At 42.7% G+C, this 26,087-nt stretch overlaps 1 protein-coding gene and 1 non-coding gene across 2 annotated transcripts in view; one reads left to right on the forward strand and one right to left on the reverse strand.

Moving 5' to 3' along the window:
• Positions 1-1,997: 1,997 nt before the first annotated feature.
• Positions 1,998-2,071, forward strand: TRNAS-GGA (transfer RNA serine (anticodon GGA)). Its single transcript has one exon. It is a non-coding gene; the product is annotated as a tRNA-Ser (tRNA).
• A 396-nt stretch (positions 2,072-2,467) lies between these two features.
• The window catches only part of LOC149089654 (15-hydroxyprostaglandin dehydrogenase [NAD(+)]-like), a 29,233-nt gene continuing 5,613 nt past the window's right edge, over positions 2,468-26,087 (reverse strand). Inside the window, exons 2-7 of the mRNA XM_089235299.1 lie at positions 13,048-13,168; positions 9,911-10,017; positions 8,453-8,549; positions 5,765-5,841; positions 5,343-5,491; positions 2,468-2,634 (exon numbers count right to left, since the gene is read on the reverse strand). Coding sequence (XP_089091425.1) covers positions 2,535-2,634; positions 5,343-5,491; positions 5,765-5,841; positions 8,453-8,549; positions 9,911-10,017; positions 13,048-13,168 — 651 coding nt within the window. The 3' untranslated portion in view covers positions 2,468-2,534. The remainder of the gene's footprint in view (positions 2,635-5,342; positions 5,492-5,764; positions 5,842-8,452; positions 8,550-9,910; positions 10,018-13,047; positions 13,169-26,087) is intronic.

The following is a 26,087-nucleotide window of genomic DNA, read 5'->3' on the forward strand; positions in this document are numbered from 1 at the left end:
ATCCGTTTAATATGTTTTCTTAACCTCCCGTTCCTCAAATTCCCGTCCTGGGGAGTAATCCGTTAAACACCCGCCTCCAATCCCGTGAATACGTCATAGCCTTAACAAAGCCTTAGTCGGTTCGAATGTTCAACCACTTCGCTTACCAGAGATTGGCAAGAAATTTAGATGATCTCTGACGAATCGGCGATAAATATGATGACCTTGTTCTAACGTAATGGCACGTTAGGAAAAGGAAGGGGAAAAAGTAGAAAAGTAAGGTAAACAGTATATATATATATTACTATATATTCTATCTCTCTCACCTTCTCTCTCTCATTTGTAATACTTACAGATAAGGGGCCGATCAAGTATTACGTCAGCAAATTTTTTTGCCATTTTTACCCCTCTCCCCCCCTCCCCCACGTCAGCAAAACTCTGACCCCACCCCACTTGTCAGCAAAATTTCGTCAGTACTGCCCCCTACGTCCTAACGCATATTGGTGGGATCAGTAGCGTACGCGGTAGGGTGGGGGGCATAGGGAGCTCGTGCACCTTCCCCCCCCCAGATGAAAAAAAAATTTGTAATGCAAAAAAAATTAAAAATTTCGAAAGAAAATACCTTTATATGTGTAATTATAATCAATTTCTGTTAATTTCAATGCTATTTGAAGGGTAAAAACTCAAAATTTCCTTTTAAGGAATTAATTGCGACTCACCCTTTAAGCCACTTATGGGAAACCCTTGACCCGCAGACCAAATGTGGCCCTCAAGGTTATCTGATGTTGCTTGCCCCCCAAACCTAATTTTGTAAAAATGAACTAAGCGGCACATTTACAAATCGCTAAAATGACCCATGGCACAATTCCGGATCATTTAAGTGGCCCGTGGCACATTTAGAGATCCATTGAGTAACATGTGGCACAGTTCCAGAGCACTTAAGCGGCCCGGACACATATAAAGAGCACTTGAAGGATCCGCGAAACATTTAGAGATCAATAAAGTGGCTCTGTAGGGGACTTATCAATAGGGGAGAATGTTAGTTCAGATGCCCAATAACTATCGAAAGGTTTTTCCGTTTTCGGCGCACCGAATAAGATGTCATTAAGAATATTTCATATCTTCGTAAAGGGTGATTGATGCGGTAAGCATCTTCGAAACACCCCCTTTCCCATTGGCATCAAGAATCAGAAAATCAGAAACCCCCTCCTCCTCCCCATCGATGCTGACGTAATACGTGAATGACAATGAGACAGTAGGTATGAAGTATATTTCTTTTTTCACCCTCACCCACCTGTTCTCTATCCCCTCTTATATACATGTATATAGTAGAACCTATTTATACAAGGATGACGTCACTCTTCGCTACCATACGAAGGTTTTTTAACAACTGGCTGTTGCGAAGATATATTTTGGAAAGAGAGGAAATTCAGCTGCCCCTGCGGGGAATCGAACCCACGTCTTTTCACTTTCCGGGTGAACGCCCTAGACCGCTAGACTACAGAGGCATCGAATCTCTCAATTTTTCCTTGGAGCTCGTGTACACTGAGAGGGACCGTACATGGACGGCCGGACCAGACTCAGGCCAAGCTCACAACTGCTGACGCTGCCACCAGATGCCGACTTACACAATGATGTGGCGTCACTCTCCGCTATCATACGAAGGTTTTAACAACTGGATGTTGCGACGATATTTTTTTTTTTTGGGAAGAGAGAAAATTCAGCTGCCCCTGCGGGGAATCAAACCTACGTCCTTTCACTTTCCGGGTGAACGCCCTAGACAACTAGACTACAGAGGCACCGAATCTCTCAATCTTTTCTTGGAGCTCGTGTGCACTGAGAGGGACCGTACATGGACGGCCGGACCAGACTAGGCCAAGCTCACAACTCATCCTTGTATAAGTCGCCATCTGGTGGCAGCGTCGGCAGTTGTGAGCTTGGCCTGAGTCTGGTCCGGCCGTCCATGTACGGTCCCTCTCAGTGTACACGAGCTCCAAGGAAAAATTGAGAGATTCGATGCCTCTGTAGTCTAGTGGTCTAGGGCGTTCACCCGGAAAGTGAAAGGACGTGGGTTCGATTCCCCGCAGAGGCAGTTGAATTTTCTCTCTTTCCAAAATATATCTTCGCAACAGCCAGTTGTTAAAAAACCTTCAGAACCTATTTAACCATTTTTTTAACCTCCTCATCACGGAGATGAGGAGAGAAAATAGATAGACTTACTTGAATTTACTCCAATGGCGTTTGGACGCGATATCACGTCCTTGATAGTAAAGTGGTGAAAGAAAATGCTGAAACTAATTTTCTCGATATCCTTGACGCAGGTGAAACAATTCATCGAAGATTGGTCTGAAGTCGCTGCTGAGGGTAAAGAATTGGAAGAACGGAAAAAGGACTTTTTTTTGAATTAGCCACTTCTGCCGTGAATGTTTTATCCGGAAACAACAACATGCGGACGATGAATTAATAAAATCAGACCATGAAATAGCGTGTGAATAAGTGGAGATTTTATTTCCCATTAAGTTACACATTGTCTCAGAATTTTGGCTGGTTTTTTTTTAGACGTAACCGAATTTGGAGTCTTCACCGATGTGCAGTAGAGCACCATTTCTGCCGTCTTTCAAGATTTGCACCAATGCTTTGCCTATAGTATCCGGGCTGTAATCATTATAAAAATAATTATGAAAAAATAATTATAAATAGCTATCACGTTGTTCTTTCGTACATGTTTTGCATTAAATTGAGTAAATTTACAAAGTGTTTCAGAAATACGTAAGCGTAGAAATATTTTTATCGAATCGTAGAGGTGCGCAAAGACAATACCGGAACTACAAGAAACTTGTGGGGGGGGGGGGGGTTGCTGAAAAACTGTCTTAACGTGATCTTATACATCAGGGGTTCTTAACCTTTTTCAGTCGTCATCCGAAATCAACAAGATCAGCTGTGCGATTCACAGCTATGATGGTCGAGGGGTCATAGTGACACATACACATAACACCAAACACGGCCCCCGCTCTGTCCCTTGCGGGATATCAGCGGATTGGTCATAGTGAAAGACCCCCCCCCCCCACCCCCCATCGCGAAGACCCGGGTTCGAACTCAACCGTCACCACAGTGATGGTCGGCTTAAGTTGATTTTCTGTGGTTCCCAACCTCGAGGTGCGAATGGGAGCCAATCTCCCCGATGAAGTCTCGCCAAAGAGAGCGACAGGCCTGCACACACACACACACACAATGGTACAAATGCTCAATCATTTTATACTTCACTCACTGAACTTCTGAAATATAGATGAAACACTGAAAAATCAGACACAACACTATAGACGCACTCAGACTGTTAGGTACACACACTCACACATCCGGCGCAACTCAGTAGTAAATTGCCCATGGTGATAAGCACAACCGGAGTTGTACTCGGTTTGAAAGAAAGAAGCTTTGCGAGAGATCCATGGGACTGAGAAATTGAATTTTCTACATGTTATGCCGAAACTGATATTTGGGAAGAAAAGTGATGTTGTCCCCTTGCATGCCGGGCAAGAGAAGTGCACTAACCAATTCACCAGAGACAGACTTTTCAATTACTTATAACGCACATATGGAAACACCATATCTAACACTACTCTGACGATAACCAGGCCCGGAAACGGAAGTGTTCAAATTTTTTTTGTATATGCTCGCGTCGAGTATGTGGTCGAAAAATACAAGTCGGTCGAAAATTTTACATCCTCCAGGTTTGTAGGGCGATAGATTTATCCAGCCCTGGCGTGAAGTACAGTGAGTCAAAATGAATTTTGACTTTTACTTTTTTATTAAATTTATGTATCTTCATCTTCGATTTCAGTAGGGAATGGGAAAAATTCAAGTAACTTTTGTTGAAGAACGGGATGTTTATGCATGAAAAAGGTGGGTCGGTGGAAAATATGGGTCATATGGTCTTTGCTACAACCATTTTTATGTATAAAAAAACACAAGGAATTAAAAAAATATATATGTATATTTATATTTATACGTGTATGTATGTACAGGGTGGGAATAAAGTGCGTAGACACTTTAAAAATGAATGAAAACCGCGAAAATAACCGAAATAAGAAACGGTTTGCAGAGTTAGCATCGTTAGGTCACGGGAATTTTTTCGACAGGAAAAAAACTCAAAAACAGCCGACAGGTGGCGCTGACGTACACAAGTCAAAGAAAAGATACGCAAATAACGAACAGAATACCACCAAATCGTTTATTACAGCAGTATGTGTTGCACATGACCACCACCACCACAGAATATAACACATTAGGGGTGAGTCACAAATCCAGCAACGGCAGAGTGCAGCAGGTCCACCTACACGGTTTACAACGGTGAACTGGTTGTAGATTAGGAGCGCAAGTTCTTATAACCGTCTCATTTGCATGTTTACACCGAAGTCGCTGGTACTAGCACCACCTATCGGCTGTTTTTTTGAGTTATTACTGTAGTGGTGGGTTGGTAAGATACGGAGTTAGAGATGGGAAGAGTTCAGGGTACATGGGTTCAAACCCACCCACCTCCAGATAACTACACTTGCCGCTGTGGTGGTCGAGTGGTTATAGTGACGGACTCGCGATGCGAGGATCCGGGTTCGAACCCCACAGTGGTGGTCGGCTGAAGTTGATTATCTGTGGTTCCCAACTTCAAGGCGCAAATGCGAGCCGATCTCCCCGTTAAAAAGTCTCGCCACAGAGCGCAACATTCCTACAACGATAAATCATTCAATCATAGCACTTCACTCATAGTTTGAAAAACTGCTGGCAGATGGCAGCACTACACATAACAAGCATTACAGAGAAACAAAACTTCACGTCAGATTTCACTACACGTACACGCACCGAAGTCGCTCGTACTAGCACCACCTATCGGCTGTTTTTTGAGTTATCACTGTAGTGGTGTGTTGGTAAGATATTGATAATTACAGAGAAACAAAACTTCACGTCAGGTTTCACTACACGCACATTCCCACTTGTACCGATTCGTTGGGGTTCCGCGGGGGGGGGGGGGTGCATGTGTGGTGGAGCAGTAGTAGGTAAGGCCTCCAAAAAATGGCTCGGGGATCCATGATGTTCTTAAGTTAGCCACCTCGTTGGGCAATTTGCCTGTTGTGGCGTTGTATTTGTATTTTTTTTTCCTGTCAAAGAAACTCCCGTGACCTAGCGATGGTTTTTATTCTTTTTTAAAGTTTCTACGGACTTTTTGCCCGCCATATACTGTATAAATGTATAATGCATATAAATGTGTACAACGCAAAAGAAATTATGTATCAAAAAAATCCTGATGGTAAAACTGGAAAATACGAATCACGTGGTCTTAGCTTCAAACCAGAAATTTCCCACTCCCTTACCTTATTTGCGTCACACTTTGGCATAGAATATCACCCCCATCACGGTCCAAGGATGTTTTCTGGAAGTCACAGTTGAACATTATGGTGTCCACTGGCCCTGGACAAATCGAACCGAAGATGATGCCGTGCTTTTTGTAATAATAATCACTCTGAAAATATTAATATTGGAAATGATTTAGAATCATTTGAAAAATGATTTATTCCGTGTTAAATTATGTTACTTATTGCATTCGACATTAAAATCATGTTAAATTCATGCTAAATTAATTGAGGAAAGAAATTAATTAATAAAGCGATTCTAATGCCTCGTTCCAACGCTCGTGAGGAAAATTCATCGCCAACAATTCACCGCCATGCATAAAAGGTGTTAGGAACAACAACTTGCGCATATTTTAGACTTTATTGAGAAATCTCATACCAACCCCGAAGTTTTTAGTCGCTCCAACGACGCCATACTTCGTTGCGGAATACACCGGAATCATATGATAAGGTTTCAGCCCTACGTACAATCGAATATTAATATTATTATTAGCCCTTCAAGCGGCAATTAGAAATCACTAAACCCCCCATTCAAAATGCCATATTTTTTTTAATGAAGTAGGCTTTATTCTCCGATATTCTGCAGGTGCAAACTAGGGGTATAAGGAAAAGTTTTCCATCATTTTTACAAACTATCTGGGCTTGTCAATGATAAAGTGAGAGACTTTTATGGAGGCGAGATATCTCGTCATTGTCTCTTAAAGGGTTAGAGCAAAAAAAAAATGTATTTGATGCTTGATTTCCAGTGGTTCTTAACCTTTCTTTTCCATCCCGCACACCCAGTGCAATACGAATTACCTTCCCGCACCTCCTTGGATAATCAGTTTTCTATTCGTTATGTCTTTCTATAATCAATTACACTAATTATCTATATTAATTAATTTTTATAAAATATTTTACTTCTTATTTAATTCTTTTTTCCGGCCAAAATTCTTTTTTAAATTTGAAAATTAAACTAAAAAAAAATTAGTTTTTTAACATTTTTCAAAATTTCGGTTTCTTCAAAAATGAATTGTTCTTCACATTCCAGCCGGTTCAACAATATACAGGGTGTCCCAAGATTCCTAAAACTCGGCCTTCATTTCATCATCCGTTCATCGTAGAGGGAATGGTTCCAATTCAAGAAATTTTCAAAAAATGTTCAAAAATCACTTTGTATCAGTTTTGAGTGAAAATACAGTGTGTCCTAAAAGAATCTTAATTTTTATATGGACATCGTGTCCTAAAAAAACTTAATTAGAAAGTTGTCGTCCCGTCCCTTTTGAGGTCAACCAAAAAAAAAAAATTCACGTTTCTAAGTGATATATTTGAATTCGAAAACTTTAGAAAAAGTGGGAAAGAACAGCATTAACCGGACAATTTTCCTTTCCCTCATTTATATGCTGTTCTTTTGTCCCAACTTTTAAGCTATTCTTTTAATTCAAATGTCTCATGGAATATTGCACTTGGAAACGTGGAATTTTCCCCCCTCAGGAAATACGGGGAAACAACTTTCTAATTGGGTTCTTGAGAATAGGGCACGACCGTAAAAAATTTAGATTTTTCTTTTATTTTGTGACATGCTGTATTTTCACTCTCAAAACCGATGCAGGGTGACACATTTTGAGAATTTCTTAAACTAAAACCATTCCTCTCTATGGTGAACGGTTGATGCGATGAAGGTCCAGTTAGTAATTTTAGGACGTCCTGCTTGTTTGAAGCATTTATACAGCATTATTACATCACCACTTGATTGAATTTTATGATGTTTTCCCCTCAGTCATACTTACGACAGTATCAAATCTAAGCATAGTATACTAATAACAGAAGGTACAATAATGTAAATAAACTACGAAATATTATGGGTATTAATGGTGTTTTTCCTCAATCGAAAATGGAAAAAAAAACATTTTTACAAGCGAAAGTTAAAAAAATAAGGTGTGAAAATGACTGCATATAGTTTGGTGGTTTTTTTTGAGAATGGAAGTATTTAACTTTTATTATATCATTTCAATAATCAGTCAATAAAAGTCGTAATTGTTGTTTGATTCTTTCTTCCTTTCAAACCGAGCACATTTCCCGTCTATCGCCATGGGCAATTTACTACCGGGTGAGTTGTGCCGGAAGTGTGCGTGAGCGTACCTAACAATCTGAGTGCGTATATAGCGGGCACATCTTCAACTCGATGCTCGCGAGCATCATGATGCTCCCTGAAGCGCCAAGAGTGCTCGATGCTCGTGCCCGATTCGGTGCTCACGAGCACTTGATCAACGTTCCAATTAAACACCTGTGCAAATTCCATTCAAGAACTGAAATCATCGTGATTCTCTCCATTCCATTCGTATGTCGGACTTGCCGTAAGGGTGCTGTTGTTTTGATGATGGGCGCAGCCAGCGCTCGCGACAAGAAAAAAAGGTTGAAGCCCTCTCGTATATAGTGTTGTGTCTGATTTTCAGTGCTGTCATTGGATAGAGTGAAGTGTAGTGATTGAACATTTGTACCGTTGTAGGTCTGTTACTCTTTGTGGCGAGACTTTTCAACTGGGAGATTGGCTCGCATTTGCGCCCCGAAGTTTGGAATCACAAGAGAAACAACTTCTGCCGACCACTTCTGTGGTGACGGTGGGGTTCGAACCGGTCCTATGCGAGTCCGTCACTATGACCACCACAGCGGCTAATAAATCTGTTGAAACTGGCAGCAGGATGAATAAAGAAATGAAGACTTATCTTTAAGCAAACGTTATGCTTGATTCTTTCTTTCAAACCGAGCACAACTCAGGTATATCGCCGTGGGCAATTCACTACCTAGTGTGTTGTACCGGAAGTGTAAGTGTGCAAACCTACCATTCTGGTGCGTATCTAGTGCTGTGCCGGATTTTTCAGTGCTGCCACCTATATTTCAAAAATGAAGTATAATGGTTGAATATTTGTACCGTTTGTAGGCCGTTATTTGATTGTAATTTTCTATCTCGCAACCCCAAAAATGTTCTCCCGCATTCCCAGGAGTGCGGGCAACCTCCGGTTAAGGACCACTGCATTAACCGTTAGGATATACAGAGTATATAGTCGAGAAAAGAAGCTCTTAATTCAAACCTGCTTCCGACGCCGTGTTGATGACGATTCCTCCATCTCTACCTTTATCTTTACTCATGTGATCAAAGGCAAGCTTGATGCCATTGATGACTCCAACCTGCAAATTATTGCATCAGAGTCTTAGGAATCGAAAAAACAATTCATAGATATTATTTTCAATGTAATCAATCGATTCATAACTACGGTTACCAGACATCCTTATTTGAAAGGACAAGTCGTTTGTTATGTTTACGAATTAATTTGAATCCTGTGTGTGTGTGTGTGTGTACACACATCAGTGAGTGTTTGTACGTTTTTCCCCCTCCACACACTTTGACCAATCACCGTCGAAATTCGCAGGAAACAAGAACCCAAGTTACCTAGAAGCATGGTGGATGTTATTCTAGACAAGGCTTTATATACAGGGTGATGCAAATATCAGTTAACATTTGAAAATTCAACAATTCACGGAATAATGTACTTAAATGGATGAAAATTGACACATATGCTGGAAACGGCAGACCAGAATCAAATTGTCCCCTCCATGTCAGCTTCAAAGGCTGCTGGAAATGATATTGAAACCTTTAAACGAATAATTACAAAAATAACCAATAGACGGTGCTTCTTCTCATAACAAGAGAGCGAATCAGCATCGCAATGCATCCGTTAGCAAAGATTAATTAATATATAAATTAAGGATAGATTAAAAATTTGTCCAGCGTCATCTGTTGGGCATTTTTGTAATTTTTTTTCAAGGTTTCAATATCGTTGGTGTATCCAGCATGTGCGACAACGACCGAGTGGCACAGTGGGTAAACGGGTCCGAATCCTGGCAAGAACATCAAAAGCAAGTTCTTTACCTGCCGAGTCTGGGGCGACTACCAATAGATGGAGTCTTCATTTCCCATCCAACTCTACTGGTTGGAAATTGCCGTATGTAGCGATATATGACCGAGGTTGGTGTGCGGTAAAGTAGTGAAGTAGTATGTGTGGCAATTTTTATCCCTCGTGTACATTATTCCGTGAATTATTGAACTATCAAATGTGAACTGGCTTTTGGACCACACTATATTTCAGAGAAGACTGTCCAGCCTTACTAACAATTTGGATGGGGTTTTTTTTCTTGTTTTCATTACTAATAACATTTTGGCATTTGCTCATTTGCTTAAAAGCTCAAGGTCGACTGGATGGAAGAAATGAAAATTGATTCTTAATTTTTCCAAGTGTAAGAGTAGTATATGTAAGTGTATCAAGAATACATTCAGGATGTGGTCAGTTTGATGGTCAAAGGCCGAAAAAAAAATAGAAATAACAATTCTATATTGATAGGAAAGCTCCTGTTTTTTTCCTTTACTATAGTGACATTATCTGTTGTACTAAATAGAGGTAAGCGAGCCGTTGTCACGATGACAGGAGCATTCGCCCTGATTCGAAAGCTTCTGAATCTGGAAACATAATTCATAACCGCCCCGTACTTACAAAGTTGATGTCGATCATTTTCCTCCAATTATGCTCATCTAAGATCCCAGCATTGTTGACTAGGATGTCTATCTTGCCGAAGACAGCTATGGTCTGACGAAAAGCACCTGTGTTGGACATGAAATCATACCGTCAACTTATGCCTGGTCAATGATTGCATTACATTAACATTATCGTTTCCTTCACAAAATCGAGGATAGCTAATTCATTACGATATTGAAAGTGCCTGATCATCACCACCTAGAGATAGAAGTCCTTCGCACTCTGCTTGTGACGTCAAGTAAGTAGTCCATTTTCCCTCAGAATATTCAGGGGGGAAAAATTCCCTGCTCGTGCCAGTATCATCGTTGCCAGGAAAAGAAATGATCGGGCTCAGAATTGGCGATTTCTATGCCCCACATCCAATCACTATGCGGTATTTGTGAGTCAATGAGGTATATTCTATGCCAAAATAAGAAGAAACGAAATAGGATGCTGTGTTTCAAAATGTTGCAAACTTGCTATAGTCCGTTTCAGGTTAACTTTGCAGTGCAGAGAAAGGTAGAGAGTGTATTCCTTCGCCACAAAATATAGTTCCCATATATCGGATGCTTACGATGATCATTTATGCAGAATATTTCAATTTTTTGAATGATTGAAGAAAATACTGAAAAAATATTGTTCTGAATCGATTTTTATTCGTTTAAGAATTTTAAATTAGAAAAAAAAATGGTCACCATTATACGTGAAAAGATTTTTCTCAGTGAGAATAAGCTATACCTTACCGCGACCGCGCATCGATACATTGGTTAAAAGGCTTTCGTTGTCATAGCAACGTGTGATGTGGTTCCCTCGTAGCTTCCCTTCCACTGCAAAGTTAACCTGAAACGAACTATAGGTAGTCTGAATGACGTTTATGGCAAACACTGCAGAGGCCTTCTATCTCTAGGTGGTGATGACCTGATTCAAATAACTAACGGTTAATAGAACTGGTGATTTCTTAAAAAGTGGGTGACTTTTTTTTCCGGTACTTAGACAGGACGGTATTAACGGAAGAAGAAAATATTTAAATTTACCCCTTTTAGCCCCAAAAGCCCCGGCCTTGTATGATTTTTGGTTCGGGGTTCTTCAAACTTTTTTTTTCTGATTGTAGACCGCTGAAATTGAGTGAAAATTTTCACGAACCGGCATGAATGAGAGAAATAATTTGCGAGAAGATGGGGGGGGGGGGGGAAATTGGAGGGGAATTTCTTAAACACATCTGACTTATCATACTTCATATTTTTATACATTAGTATTATAAATGCATGAAACTGCTTCAAGCTGGGACACCTGCTGTCACCTATTGAATAAAATCCAAACTATCTGTAATAATTCTTAAAATAAAATGATGGTATAGGTTTTAAACCGATGTGTAGAATGAAACTGAACGACATGTGGTATGAAACTACATTTTTTTTACTTTTAAGCTGAATATCTGATAATTTCAAAAGCTTCAAGAAATGCCGGTTACTATATTTTTTTGTAATTGCAAATCGTAATCCATCGCGAAATATAACCGGTATACTATATAGATACTCTATAGAATAAATAACACATTCTGTTCGTTATCATGCTGCATACTGATTTAAAACCAACTAATTTTACTTAAAAAATTATCACAGATAATTCAGTTTTTGTTTGATAGGTGGCAGCAGAATTCCCATATTTTTGTGATGCATATTTTTTCCAATGGTTTTTGTGTGCAAGAGAAATGCGGCATAAACAATTTCTACAGTTTTAGAATCAATGGCAGAATATTTTTCCCTTTCGGGCACTTCATATACTGTATAATTGGGGCATATAATATATAACTTTTTTGTAAAAATATATTTTTACAATTATTTGTATGCAAAATCTAAGATGTCTTTTCTCTTATTCCGCGAACACTCGCTGGAAGTCAGGTTTCCCGTTTTCTGGAACAGCCCAGTTGCAGTATATGAGGGCCAATGACCCAAACCGAGCTGCTAAATAGTAGGACCGTAAAAATAGATCAGAATACGCCGACTACACACTTGTGCCAAACAAAGCGTTTCTGTAGGAACACTTGCATCATTATGGATGAAAAAATTAAGAAAATGTGCAAATTCGTTTAACAAGCTAGCGACGGGCATGTGGTCGAAAAAAAAATATATGCCCAGTTGGAATGTTTACACGCCCCGGAAATATCGGGCAATAGATTTGTCCAGCCCTCCAATATGCCATATTTTAAATTGAGGCTGCTGGTACTTCAGGTCTGGTAAGGCAAGGCCCTCAGAGCTATTGAGGGGTCTCGTGATGCTGTTGAGATGGCCTTGCGTTTGGACGTTTTTGGATTTGTCAACTGGGTGAAGAACAATAACTCTTCGTTTGTTCGTGAGGGACCCTTAAAATGACATTTTTATTAGGGTGACCATACGTCCTGTATTTTCAGGGACAGTCCCGGTTTTCTTTTTCAGGCCGTCCCAACTTTTTGGCAAAATTGTCCCGATTTTTCCTGTTTTTTACGTGACGCCTACTTGGATTTTTATTCTATATTGAAGTCAAAAGATTGAAATTATTTTTCAACTCATAAATTATATTATGATAATTACAACTACAAATAAGAACATTAATCTCCCACATTTGTCTTGAACGTTTATTTCGTGGAATTCACTTTAATCCACTGCAATTTGCAATAACGCTTCGTTTCCCGCCATTGCAATTTTTCGTCATTTCAGCAATATTTGGCAACTTTGTGCACTTTTGGCATTGTTCTTGGCGATTATTGACGATGTCTCGTATTTTCCCGTATTTAGAATCCCAATTTCACGTATTTTTCTTGAGTAAATATGGTCAGCCTACATTTTATTGAAATTAATATAAATTGTTGCGAGGTTTAAGGGTGGTGTTCAAGGTGGGCCTAGGCAGCCTTGGAGGGACCTTTCTCTCATTCTTTTTCCATGCACCTTATCTGAGCTGTTCGTATGTTGAGGTTTCTAGTATACAGCGTTGTGAAGTTCCTAGTATACAGCGTTGTGAAGTTCCTAGTATACAGCGTTGTGAAGTTCCTAGTATACAGCGTTGTGAAGTTCCTAGTATACAGCGTTGTGAAGTTCCTAGTATACAGCGTTGTGAAGTTCCTAGTATACAGCACTTACTTTCGAAACTTGCGTAGTCAGTGACGTCACATTTCGTGAAAAAAACGTTGTTGCCATGCGTTTGAGAGAACTCCTGTTCCGTTTCTTTGGCAATTACTTCATTTACATCAACAATACACACCTGGAAGAAAATAATTTGGCTATTAAAAAAACAATTTTCTCCGAACTTCAGAATTTATTCACTACTATAGCTCAGGCATCTTCAATCTATTGCTCGCAAGTGTAAGTCTTGTTCAAGAAAACAACCAATTAAACACGAAGGCTTACAACTAAAATAGACTGACTGTTTATGCATTAAACTTTGCTGTTGGGATCAGGGACATTGGCGTGCGTAAGGGAAGGGGGGTTCCCCCTTGAGAACATCCAGTGTACGCCTATGAGAAAGCGAGTTATTTTTTATCTTATGGGGGTGAAGGTCAAATACCTGAAAAATATGTGAGTTATAAAGAAATATTATGTGATAAATGGCAGTTTTTCCTTAGAGTTGTCAGTTATTTATCTCACAAATCTTTGATACCCAAGAATGACCATATATTTCATTGAAACTATAGCAAGAAATACAGCCAATCGTCGCCATTTAATCATGAAAAAGGTCTAATTGTCTCCCGTTACCAAAACCAAACACAAGCCAAAGAGAAAAATAACTGATTTGAACCCAAAAATGCAGATATACACAGTGTATACGTGATATATCGACTGCTTTTTTTTTACAATAAATTTCCTTAAATTCATATATTCACCGGCAATTATGCATAATACCCAAGCGTCGTTGGTGAACATGATAAATAGTACTAAATTCATCACATTTGCTGGTTATTTTTCATAATCGCTATTTCATATTGATAAACATAATAAATTCGTCCAATTGTCGTGATAAGATTTCACTCGATTCAGGATTTATTTCCGTCTCGCTCTGTCGGATATGTACTGAGAAGGATGGTGGCGTTTAATCTACAGAACTTTTACCTGCATACTCTTAGGGGCGGGACGGGGTTGCAACACATACATACTCCTGCGTCCTTCCAATGCAAATGTATTCAAAACATGAAGTCTCTCTTCATAACTCAAGCCCTATGTGCCAATAAGAACACTCGTAGCTCTTCTCTGCACCCCCTTTAACCAAGTCAATGCCCCTCTGTAAGTATGGACTCCGGAACTTGACGGCATGTTCCAATCCAGGACGAACTAAGCGCCGGAAAAGTAAAAGGATCACTTTAAGAGAACGCGAACAGGTCTTTCTTTTTGAAAATGAATCGGGGCATTCTATTCGATTTTTTTACCACCGCTGAACAATGTTCAGAATTCATTTGCATTACTTGATTTTTGCGGCCGCTATGGAGTCGTATATTGGCAAAGTAATTTTATGAATACCCTGTATTTATCTACACAGGAAAATCTGTGAAACATTTCAAATTCATCAGAAATAAAAAGCTGATTCATCTAACTATTTTCAGCTGAGGCTAAAGTAACTAAATGAATAAATACGGAAGGAAGTTATTTCCACAGGATTTTTTTCCGCTCGAGACAATGGTAGGAAATTAAAAAGTCTTATTTGTCTAGTTTTATGGGCCTCGAGATCTTCGTTCCGATGCCGATAACAAATGGTGGGCAGACGCTGAACGGGTTAGCCGTGTATTTAACCAAAGCGGGGTGAGGTAATTTTGTTTTTTCCCTTCCCAAAGTTTTGGTTCATCGCAGTGCTCCATTCAGTAGAGAAATGAGTTTCAGCACTTACACTCTGCTAGAGTTGCTAGATCTGGCACTCTGCGTACCCGAGGTTGGCGTCGTCAACTTCAACATACTGCATACTGTCATCCGGACCATCATATCGGAATCAGGTTTGCAGTCTGTGAGAGCGAGACGCCCCATCGGAAGTCCCGCCGCGGTGACGAAAGCCACGAGGAAGGGCAAGCGTCGACCTGAGAAACGTGAAGAATCGACCGAGTTCCAGTCGAAGAGCCCCCACTCAAGACCAGTCACCGATTCTGAGGATGAAGTGGAGCCGGAAATCGTCCGTTCTACCGGATTACGGGATGAGGATCCTGATCCTCGCGAAGAAACCGCTGAGGCTGCAGTCCGTGAATCAGCAGCTGATACTGACGAGAAAGTTAAAGTGAGGCAACCTCCTAAAATAAAAAAAGTTGCGAGGAAAAAAAAGGGCGTCCCTGAAGCCTCCGAAGATGAAGCATCCCAAGAGCAAGCAAGTCCTTCTGACAAGAAAAGTGGAAGGGATGACCGGGAAAAATTCAGAAAATTAGATGACGAATATGAATATATTTCGGTCCACGACTCGGATGAAACGTCAGAACACGGCCATGAGCCATCAAAAAAGAACATAATCAAAGATTTCACGGAACATTGGAGAGACACAAACGTCCAGAGAAGACTACACACCACAGAAGAAGGGATCGAACGTTTATCCCAGGCTATAGATTTCTTGAACAGCCATTTGTGCCACGTGATGGACGAAATGAAGCGACAATTTGAGAACATGACGACACATATTCAAAGACTTGAAGCTGATGTAGCTGCACTCGAGCTGCGAGACGAGGAAGAGTTCGAAACTCTGTCGGAACCGGAAGAAAAGCTGCCGGAACAGGAGGAAAAGCTGCCGGAACAGGAGGAAAAGGGCGAATACGAAGTGGTATCGGAGGGAAAGCCGTCTAGGGAGAGAAGGGTCAAACACGTGAGGGTGCCCGGAAAGAAGCTGCCGCCAGAAGAGAAGGAAGTTGACTCAGAAAAGAAGCCACTAGAGGAGAAGCCGATCGACAATGAAACGAGGCGTAGAATAGAGAGGATTGCGGCACGTCTCAAAAGACTGGAAAGTGAAATGGCTGTGATCAAAAAGAGGGAGGAAGGGAGCCCCATCCTGACCGACGAAAGTGAGAAGCTGCTGCAGGAGATGGACGAGGAAAAGGATTTCACGGGGCGCTGGAGAGAGACCAACGTCCAGACGAGGTTGGAAAACACAGAGGAAGGGATCGAACGGTTATCCGAAGCCCTTGATATGATAGGTGACCGTTTCAGCCAAATGGTGGACGCCATAAAGCAAGAAATCGAGAGCATGGAAGAACATTTGCGGATGCTCGAAGCCGATGCAGCCGCGATCAGAGCCGATGCAGAAGCGATCAAAGCTGATAACGCAGCAATCCATGCCGAAAATGCCCTCATTAAAACTTCCAACGACCTAATAAAATCTGCTTTGGCCAATGCTGGGATATTGCCAGTCGGGGAAATGGCTGCGGTTGCCGTCGGCCCCGCTGCAGATCTGGTCGCTGCTATCGATGCCGAGAGACTACGAGTCGAAGAAGCCGGCAAGACCGCTGCTGAAGTTCAGGCTACAATCGGTATGGATGCCGATAAGGTTGCTGGAATCAGTGCGGATGCAGAGAAACTTGATCGTTTTGATGAAGCTGCTGCTGTAATTAGTGTGGAGGATGTTGATGCTTCCGTTCGTGCAGCAGAAAGACGTCGAGACGCCACTGCTGAAGCGGCTACCATTAGGGCACCGGATGGTCGCATTATAACCATGACGCCATCTCTCGATACATTATGGGAGAAAATTCTGGACCTGGAGCAAAGGAAGATGGACAAGAGAGACTTTCCAGATCAAGCCAAGGTGGAAAACATGCTGTCAAAGTTGGACGGATTGGAGAGCTACAGAACGGAAATGCAAGACACGTTAGTGGATATGTTGAACAAACTGCGCGAATTGCAGGAACTGAAGGGAAATTTCGAAAATTTGGAAAAGCTTCTCGGTGAAAGTGGGAAGTTGGAGAAGCTTTCCGCTGGAAGTGAGAAACTGGAAAAGCTCTTCGGTGATGGCGGCAACTTCGAGAAGCTCATGTCAATGGTCGCGAGAGAAAAAACCGAGCCACCGGGGGTTTCTGGTAAGGCTTTTACACAAGACCTCAACCAGAGATTCGAAGACGTGTGGAAAGAGCTCAGCGAAATGAGTGGCAAACTCGCGAAGCTCTCCGGTGAAGAAGACGTTTACGGCACTACGTTAGACCTGCAGAGAATGATTCGGAAGCAGAACGACGCGTTGGAGAGCCTGAGAATAAAATTCGAGGGATTAGAGGCCGAGGACAAGCGCAAGAAGAAATTGATCGGCAGGATCCAGAATTCATTGGACAAGCTGTCTCACTCCAAGGTTGACCAGAATGAATTCAATGACGCCATAAGTCACAAAGCGGATAAGAGGGACCTTGAACTGAAGGCGGACAAAGACGAATTCGACAATGCACTCGAGGATATCGCCACTGCTCTCCGTGAAATAATGGAGAAAATAGCTGAACTCGAGAAGGCGCTGGAGAAGGCCAAAGAGGATCTGTTCGGTGAATTAGAGCTGAAGCTGAATATATCCGATTACGAGACGATGCAAATGCAAATGCTGAACCGCTTGCGATCGATAATGCATGCCTTCAAGCGTCTGAAAGCATTGCTCATGTCCACGCTGTTCCCGGAATCCGGAGCCATCACGAAATGCATGTGTTGTGGCAGATCTGCTGAAATAGCCGGGTCAGAGTTCGCGGAAGGTGGCGATGTTGGGCCACACTTGCAGCGTGTCGTAAGGAACGATTACACAATAGACGATCTGAAATCCGGTGGCTTCGACGGCAGGCGCAGGTCAATTTCGCACCATCATCATCGCGACAAACTATCCTCCGTGAGCCTACCGGCGTCGTCGGCCAGCAGAGCCCCGGTGAAATGCGGCACTTGCTCTCAACAGGAAGAATCTGATAAGCAGTCTAACAAAGCAGATCTGAGTTACCTTCAGAAGTTGAAAGCCGACAGCATCTCGAAAGTGAAGAAAGAAGTCGATGAAGGATGTGCGGCTGTCCTCAAAGCTTCGGTCGTCAAATCTTCGGGTCTGCAGCACAAGCTGAAGGAAATCGTGGGCAAAGGGTACGCGGGAGAGAGACACTTGTACGGAATCGAAGAAGACGATGAGGAGGGTAAAGAGGAGAAAGGGAACGAGTACCAGATAACTCCGAAGTACCGTGATACCACGAAAATAGTGGTGAAGAACGCGCGCGAAGGCTTGGTATTCTCCAGAGTGAGTAGTCGTGGATTCTCTATGAAAGGCAAGGACGGTACCGTACACACAACCGACAGCGAAGGAGTTGGACAAAGAACTGCTCTACGAGGCCCCGAGAGAAAACGGTCTAGCACCAGCGATATCGAGGACTCCGATTCGAGTAGCACCAATCCAAAACCTTCCGTAGTCAGTATAGCAGTGAATAGGCCTCCAGCCATCACCCGTCGTGGAAGTTCGATCCTCCAAGAAAGAGCCGCGAGTCCTCGAAGAGGCTCCCGACTTTCCAGAGATAGTCTATTCGATGAACGCTCTCGCAACAGTTGATAGAGAATATCCTACGCAATCCGAAAAACCAGTGACGTAGAATATTATTTTATCGATTTCGTGATCAGGGCAAACATCGAAAGGAAAAACTTTAGGGCAATAAAGCATTGATTCGAAAACGATTTTTTTCTTTCTCGAAATTTTCCTTTATAATGGGCTAAAACAAGGTTTTCTTAACTTTTTGGACCCTTCCACGAAAATGATATGGAAGGAATGGACACCCCCCCCCCCAGTGCCAATAAAATGAATGGCACGTGGACACCTTAAAATCCCACAAATGATAACATCCAATGAATGGCACGGACACACATCCGTTAACACAAAGGTGTTCAACTTTGAGGAGAGTTTGGGGCACTTCATTGATTTGAAAACGTGTCACGGGTCACTTAATTAAGTGATCTGAAAAACAGCACCGCTGGTTATTCAAGTGATCTGCAAATGTGCCGCGGGACGCATCTGGAACAGTGCCACAAGTGATTTCAAAATATGTGTGCGCTGCGGGTCACTTAAGGGGAATTAGCCCTCTGGAAATTAGTAACGGGGGTTAACGGGTCGGTAATCACGGGTCACGATTAGTAATAGGTGACGCAGGTCACAAGTGATATGGGGCCGTTCAAGTATTACGTCATCACCGATAGGGAGGAGGGGTTCCGATTTGCTGAATTTTGATGACAAGAGTGGGGGGGGGGGTTGGATAATGCTTACGTCATCAACCACCCTTTATGAAAATATGAGTTGGGATTCAGAGGGGCAGAGCTGATGACGAAATTTTGCTGACAAAGAGGGGAGGGAAGGGTCAGCGTTTTGCTGACTTTTGCTGAAAAGGTAGGGGGGGGCCAAAAATGGCTAAAAATTTGTTTACGTAATACTTGAACGGCCCCTATGAAAATATGCCGCTTAATTCATTTTTATGAATATTAGGGGTTTCAGGTCACGGGCCACAGCAGATGACTACGAGAGCCAAATTAGATCAGCGGGCCGGTAAATCATATGAGGTCTTCGCTCGGAAGCATTATCTTTTAAACTGCATAAGCCTTTATTACTGTTTAAGAACAGAATAATACGAAAAAGAGCACTATGGCGAGAAGAAAAATAGCGCATGCACAAATAGCACCTTCTAATGGATAACACCCGAAGCATTTCTACATTTATGGTAAAAAGATTTCTACGGAAGCACATTTAGAATATTTATAGTATCGAGAATACAAAAACAAAATGAATGAAAATCTGCTTACGTAATACTTGAATGGCCCCTTATAGACAAAAGTGACTAAGAAAGGCACAATTTTTTCCATGGTGAATAAAATTACAAAATATATGAACGTTTTGTGTAGACTCTGAGAATGAATGCTGCTGGTTTCTAGTTTTTTTTGGTGAGCAGAAAAGAATTCCCTATGTTGTATAAGGGGGTGCGGTAGCCCAGGTCGATAAGATTCTTGCCTAAAGTACCAAAGGATGTGTCGCGAGTTCGATACCCGGTTCGTCCATGTCAGAAAACCTTCCTGAGACAAGGGTACAACAGAAACGGCGACATGCCCGCAGAAAAAATTGCTACCGCAGAGAATCCCCCTCAAGGGGTTAGGGCGCCAACCTCTCTGTGAGTATAAAAAACAAGCCTGCAGTTCGGAATCGGCAATAAATTGTAGGTCCCGGTCTAATTAGCCCTCATGTGCAGAAAATGACCGTGGTGCGATAAAAATGATCAAATATGTTGTATAAGGTAGCATGTTATTTTTTTTGTCAGTATGCATATATATCGAAATTCCGTGCGCAGAGGAAACAGGTCAATGCAAGTGAAATGAAACACGATGTATCCCCCCCCCCTTTTAAATAAAACAAAGTTAGAGGGCAATTTTATGTAGAAATTAAAAAATTTCCTTTCCCTGCATCTCGGTGCTCATCAGGCCCCCCCCCCCACCCCTTAATGTAGCTAGTCCCTTCCCGCCTACACTGAGATATTCGTTGAGGGCCTCCTCTGTATTGAGTTCATAGTGGAAAAATAATAATGATGGGATTTGTGTGCGTGTGTGTGTCCCGGGTTTTCGTGCTAGTGCCCTGCCAGCCCTACCAGGGTAGGGCTGGCAGGGCAGTACTTATGAGATATTCACCGACATCACAGATGAGCACCCTGTGATTCAATGATTAGCTCCATCATTATTACAGTTAAAATCATACGTCAGAGTTCTTGTACTGGAGCTCTTATTCCGGTGATCGTTATAATAAAAACTCTTGATTCATGAATATGCCCCCTAAAGGATAACAGGGCTCAAACTTCGTCGTGAGTCCAAACTAAGTTAAATCGAGCACGGGATGGAGACAGATCCTGCAGTAGGGTCAATAGGATATCTTTGATGGCCATCAGGTCAGACTCTTCAGCCCCCCCCCCCCGCCTCTAGTATGAATTTATAGTGTCAAAAATGATGAGAATCATCTCGGGCTAGAACCAATACCTGCTCTAGACGGTATTGCTAGAGCCCTGCCAGCCCCACCCTCTCGAAGGGGAAGGGCAATGCGGGGACCTCATTTGAATAGGGTTGCACGATAAGATCTGGCACAATTATTTATGATAATAAATATGTATATTAAAAGCAGAGACGTACACGCGGGGGGATGGATAGGTGGCCTATGCCCCCCCCCCCAAGCCGACGAAAAATTGAAGGAAAAAATACATTCTTAGGTTAAAAAAACATTAAAATATCGAATGAAAATTTATTTTATGACATTTTTACTGTTAATTTTAATGCTTTTTGAAGGGTGATAACTCAAAATTTCTCAGGAAGACAATTTTTTGTGCCCTCCCATTAGCTTTTTGTACCATTTCCATAGATCTATCCTGCGTACTCCCCCTGATTAAGAGGGAGTGACTAAAATACTCTTTCATTTTTGCCCTGGGGGCCGTTCAAGTATTACGTCAGCAAATTTTTAGTCATTTAGCCCCCCCCTCGTCAGCAAAAGTCAGCAAAACTCTGACCCCCCCCCCCCGCCTTGTCAGCAAAATTTCGTCATCCGCTCTGCCCCTCCTAATCCTAACGCATATTGGTGGGATCAGAGACGTACACGGGGGGGGGGGGGGGATGGGAGAACGATGATCAAAAATTAATTTTTTTTTTAATTGAAATTTTGAAAGAAAATATTTTTATATGGTATTATAAATCAATTTCTGTTCATATTTGAATGCTATGAAATCAAAATTTATCTTCATTGCGAGAAATTAAATGAATTTATTGCTCAAAATGAATTCATTGCGACCCACCCTCTAAGCCAGTGTTTACCAAACAAAGGGCAATATCACCCCCTGGTGGGCAATGGAATGGTCCAAGGGGGCGATAGAACCTACTAATTTAACATAGGATCCTATGGGTTTACTTGAGTTTGGGGGCGATGAGAGAAAAAAATTTCTGATGAAGAGGGCAGCAATGGAACAAAAAGTTTGGGAGACTATGCTCTAAGCCATACATGGTAAATCGCATAAAGACCCTTGGACCGCGGACCAAATATGGTCCGCACACTTCAGCGATCCGCGACACATTGAGAGAGCCCTTGAGTGACATGTGTTATAGTTTTAGAGCACTTAAGCGGCCCCCAGTGCTGTTCTACATCACTCAAGTTACCCGCGGCACATTCTCAGATTATTTAAGTGATCCGCGGCATATAATTACGGATCACTTGAGTGATACGTGGCACAGTTCCATAGCACTTAAGCGGCCCGGACACATTTCCAGATCCCTTGGATCCGCGAAATATTTATAGATCACTAAAGTGGCTCTGTAGGGCACTTATCAATAGCGGGGGGGGGGGGGAATGTTACTTCAAGTGCCCACAAACTCTCGGAAGGTTTTTCGTTTTTGGCGCACACAAAGAAGATGCTATTAAGAATATTTCATATTTTCATAAAGGGTGGTTGATGACGTAAGCATTATGAGCAAACCCTCCCCCTTGTCATCAAATCGGAAACTCCTCCCCCCATCGATGCTGACGTAATACTTGAATGACCCCTAAGGGACAGTTGGTATGAAGTATATTTCTCTTTTTTTATATAAATATTCAAAAATTTGTTTGTGAGTTCCGTAGAATAGTATCGCTGTCATCAAGGGTTCCACCGAACAGACATATAACCATCAAGTGTTTTGCGAGAAAATCTACGTTGGAAATCACGGCCCTAGTGTAAATGTTAGCATTACAGTGGTGTAGGGGTAAGATGCTCGTCTTCCGCCATGAAAGTTTCTGTCAGGGTCCACGGGTCGCATCGAATCCAGGGGGAAGAACAACGAAAAAAATGTATTTATCTACCGAGCATGGGGTGACCATTGATAGATGGCGCCTTCAGTTCCCGCCCAATTTCACTGATAAAATTTCAAAGTAGTATTAGTGTAATCGGTGAATCGACACACATATGAAAAAAAAAATTCCAAATGAGTCTATGTGTGATGAATATAGTCGGACCCCGATACAATGACAACAAATTTTCTCATTCCCCCGATATAATGATATGAAAAAAATAGACATGTATGAAATATCATCGTGCAGTATATCATATAGTTCACCAACGACGTTTGACGCTTGGATATTATGCATAATCACCAGTAAAAGTGATAATGTTTTAGTAGTTATTAAATTAACCTATGGTGCTTGTGTGGGTGCTATGCACAATCGCGGGTAACAGTAATTAATTAAGGGCCGTATTCATGGTTTAAACTGTAGTCACAATTTGTGGCTAACAGATCAACATAGATTGATTAAAAACCTGAATTTAACCAATCCGTGTCGATCTCTTATCAAAACATTGTGACTATAGTTTAAACCATGTCGGTGAATACCACCCTAAGGGAAATTTATTAAACTTACTAAAATTCTTGGCGGTTATGCATAATAACCGGTTCATTGTGGATAATAACCGGATTCATCACATTTACCGTAACATATATGTTTATAGGAAAAGCCACGCATTTCTTGTTTTCAGTCGTTACAAAGCACGCGTGTGTATGTATGATTTTTCAAGTCTCGCGATTGCAGAACCAAAAACCTTAAATTTGAGAGAATGACATAGAACATTTTAGCGATTATCGCGTCGGTTGTATTGCTTATTAGGGCAGGGAAGAAAGTCCAATTTCGTCCTTAAACTGCAATCGAAGTTGATCGAAATATCAGCAGAGAAATGAGCAGCGACACTTACACTCTGCTAGAATTGCTGGATCTGGCTCTCCGAGTACCAGAGATCGGAGCCGTCAATTTCAACATTCTGCGTATTGTCATCAAGACGATGCTGAAGAAATTGGGTCTGCAATCGGTGAGGACGACCTACCGCCTAGAGAACCCCGATTTAGCGAAGGTAGCTCTAGGTGCGCTCGAGGAAGAAGAGATCAGTTCCTTCGATTCTGAAGAAGAGGAGGAAGAAGAAGAAGAAGAAGAAGAAGAGGAGGAGGAGGAAGAGGAATCAGCAGAGATCGTAAAGAGACGAGTGGAAAACGCCTTCCAGAGACTAGTATTTCAAACGAATTGGAAGAAACGGTTGGAAGCCACGGAGGGGGGAATTGAAAGATTATCCGAGACCACGGATGATCTCTTCGGTTATTGCCATCACTTGGACGATTTTACACGGGAGATAAAAGAAGAAATGGATGGCCTGTTTCATCATGCACATGATCATGATCGCTATCGCGATGAAGACAGACGAGCGTCTGATGAGGTCAAAGCTCCAGACATTAGTGCAGAAGCCATCGAAAGGGTTGAAGTCGCGACTTGGACTGACGGTGAAGAAGCCGTCGAGGCCGTTGATGTTACGGGTGAAGTCGCTCTCCACTTGTTCAAGATGGTTGATGAAGCCGCTGTGCGCGATGCAGATGCTGTTGCCAAAGTGGCTGAGAAGGAGAAAGAGGAGCAGGAGGATATTTTCGTCCCAGTCGTGGAGGAAGATGATGCTTTCCGTGACCTCGAGTCAATGGCCGGGGAGTATCTTCCTCCTGCCGAAAGTGCTCAAGTTGAAACTGCTGATGGTGCCGCAGCCCTTCCAGATTCGACTGTGGTGACTGAAGGTGCTGCTCCTCCTGTCGAGATGACCACGGACCACGGGGCTTCTCAGAGACCTACCACCGCCGAACTTTACGCCCGACCTTCGCTTGATGAGATAACACTAGGTATTAAGAAGTCATTGCTCGAAGAAATTGAGAGCTTGCGGAAGAGAATCGAAGAACTAGAAAAGAGAAACTATGAAATAACGAAGCTTCCCGAACTGCAATTAGTCGAAAACATGCGCTCGGAGTTGGAAAGTTTAACGGGATACAAGTCGGAGATGCAGGACACGATAGCGGATATGATCAGTAGGCTCGAACAATTGCAGGCTTTCACCCAGAGTTTGCAAAGTTTCGCAGATCAACTGAAGGAAAGCGGGGTGCTCGAAAGTTTGATGTCGTTGGCCGAAAGAGGCATCGACTTATTTTCGATGGCCGATGAATTCGAATCGGGTAGGGCGGTGAACTTCGACTTCGACCAGAGGTTCGAGGACGTGTGGCACGAGCTGAGTGAGATGAACACCAAACTCGCGAAACTTTCCGGGGACGAAGATGTATATAGGTCCGCGTTGGACCTACACCGAATGATCCGTAAACTCAACGACGAATTAGAAACGGTCCAGGGAAGACTGGATACGCTGGAGGTCGAGGAGAAGCACAAAGCCAGAGCCCTGATCAAGATGCAACACACTTTGGAACATTTTTCCGTCAGCAAAATGGACCGAGAAGAATTCGACGACGCCATAGAACTCAAAGCCGATAAACGGTCCCTCGAACTGAAAGTCGACAAAGACGACTTCGAAGACGTGTTGCAGGACATCAGCAGCGCCATCAAAGATATATTCGAGAAAATAGCGCAGCTCCACAAATCTTTGCAACTCGTTAAAGATGGTTTCAACCGGCAGCTCGATGCAAAGCTCAACATAACGGATTACGAAAAACTGCAGATGCCGGTGTTGGACCGTTTGAGGACGATCATGCGTGCTTTCAAGCGTCTGAAGGCTCTACTGTTCACAACTATCTGTCCCGAGGCCGGAGCTATCACCAAATGCATGTGTTGCGGCAGGTCCGCGACCCTGTCGGGAGAGAAGTTCGCTGAGGGAGGGGATGTCGGACCCCACGCACCTTTTTCCGGAAAAGACGACTATACGATGGACGACCTGAGGCCTGTGAGGCCTGGCGATTTCAAGAGTAGACACGGGCCATCGGAGCACTACGACGATGCATCTGCGGTCAGCCTACCGACATCGTCGAGCAGATACCCGGTGAGGTGCAAAGCCTGTGCTTCGACCGTCGATATGAGCTATCAGCAGAGGCTGGAAGTCATCGGATATTCAGCAATAAAGAAGAAAGAAATCGACGGGAAATGCGAAGCCGCTCTGGAAGCTTCGCTCGGGAAAACGCGCAGCGGTCAGCGCATGATACGGGACCTCGTCGACCAAGGCGTGGTATCGAAACCGGGCGCAGACCACCAGGCAGACGCTAGTGCGGTGGACGTTGACTCCTCCGCAACCGTTCCCAAGGTGCTCGACCACGATAGAAAAGATGCCGATGTGTCCGGCCACGAGAGCGTCCGGACAATTATGGAGAGTTTTCGTAACGGATACGTCTTCCACAAGTTGATCAGTCACAAATTCGAAGCGCGTAGAACCTCCTCGGAGCAGTCG

This window comes from Pholcus phalangioides, unplaced genomic scaffold (genome assembly GCF_987345545.1).
Source record: "Pholcus phalangioides strain wild (caught in Gottingen) unplaced genomic scaffold, Ppha-v1.0 ptg000001l_1, whole genome shotgun sequence".
Lineage (NCBI taxonomy): Eukaryota > Metazoa > Arthropoda > Arachnida > Araneae > Pholcidae > Pholcus > Pholcus phalangioides.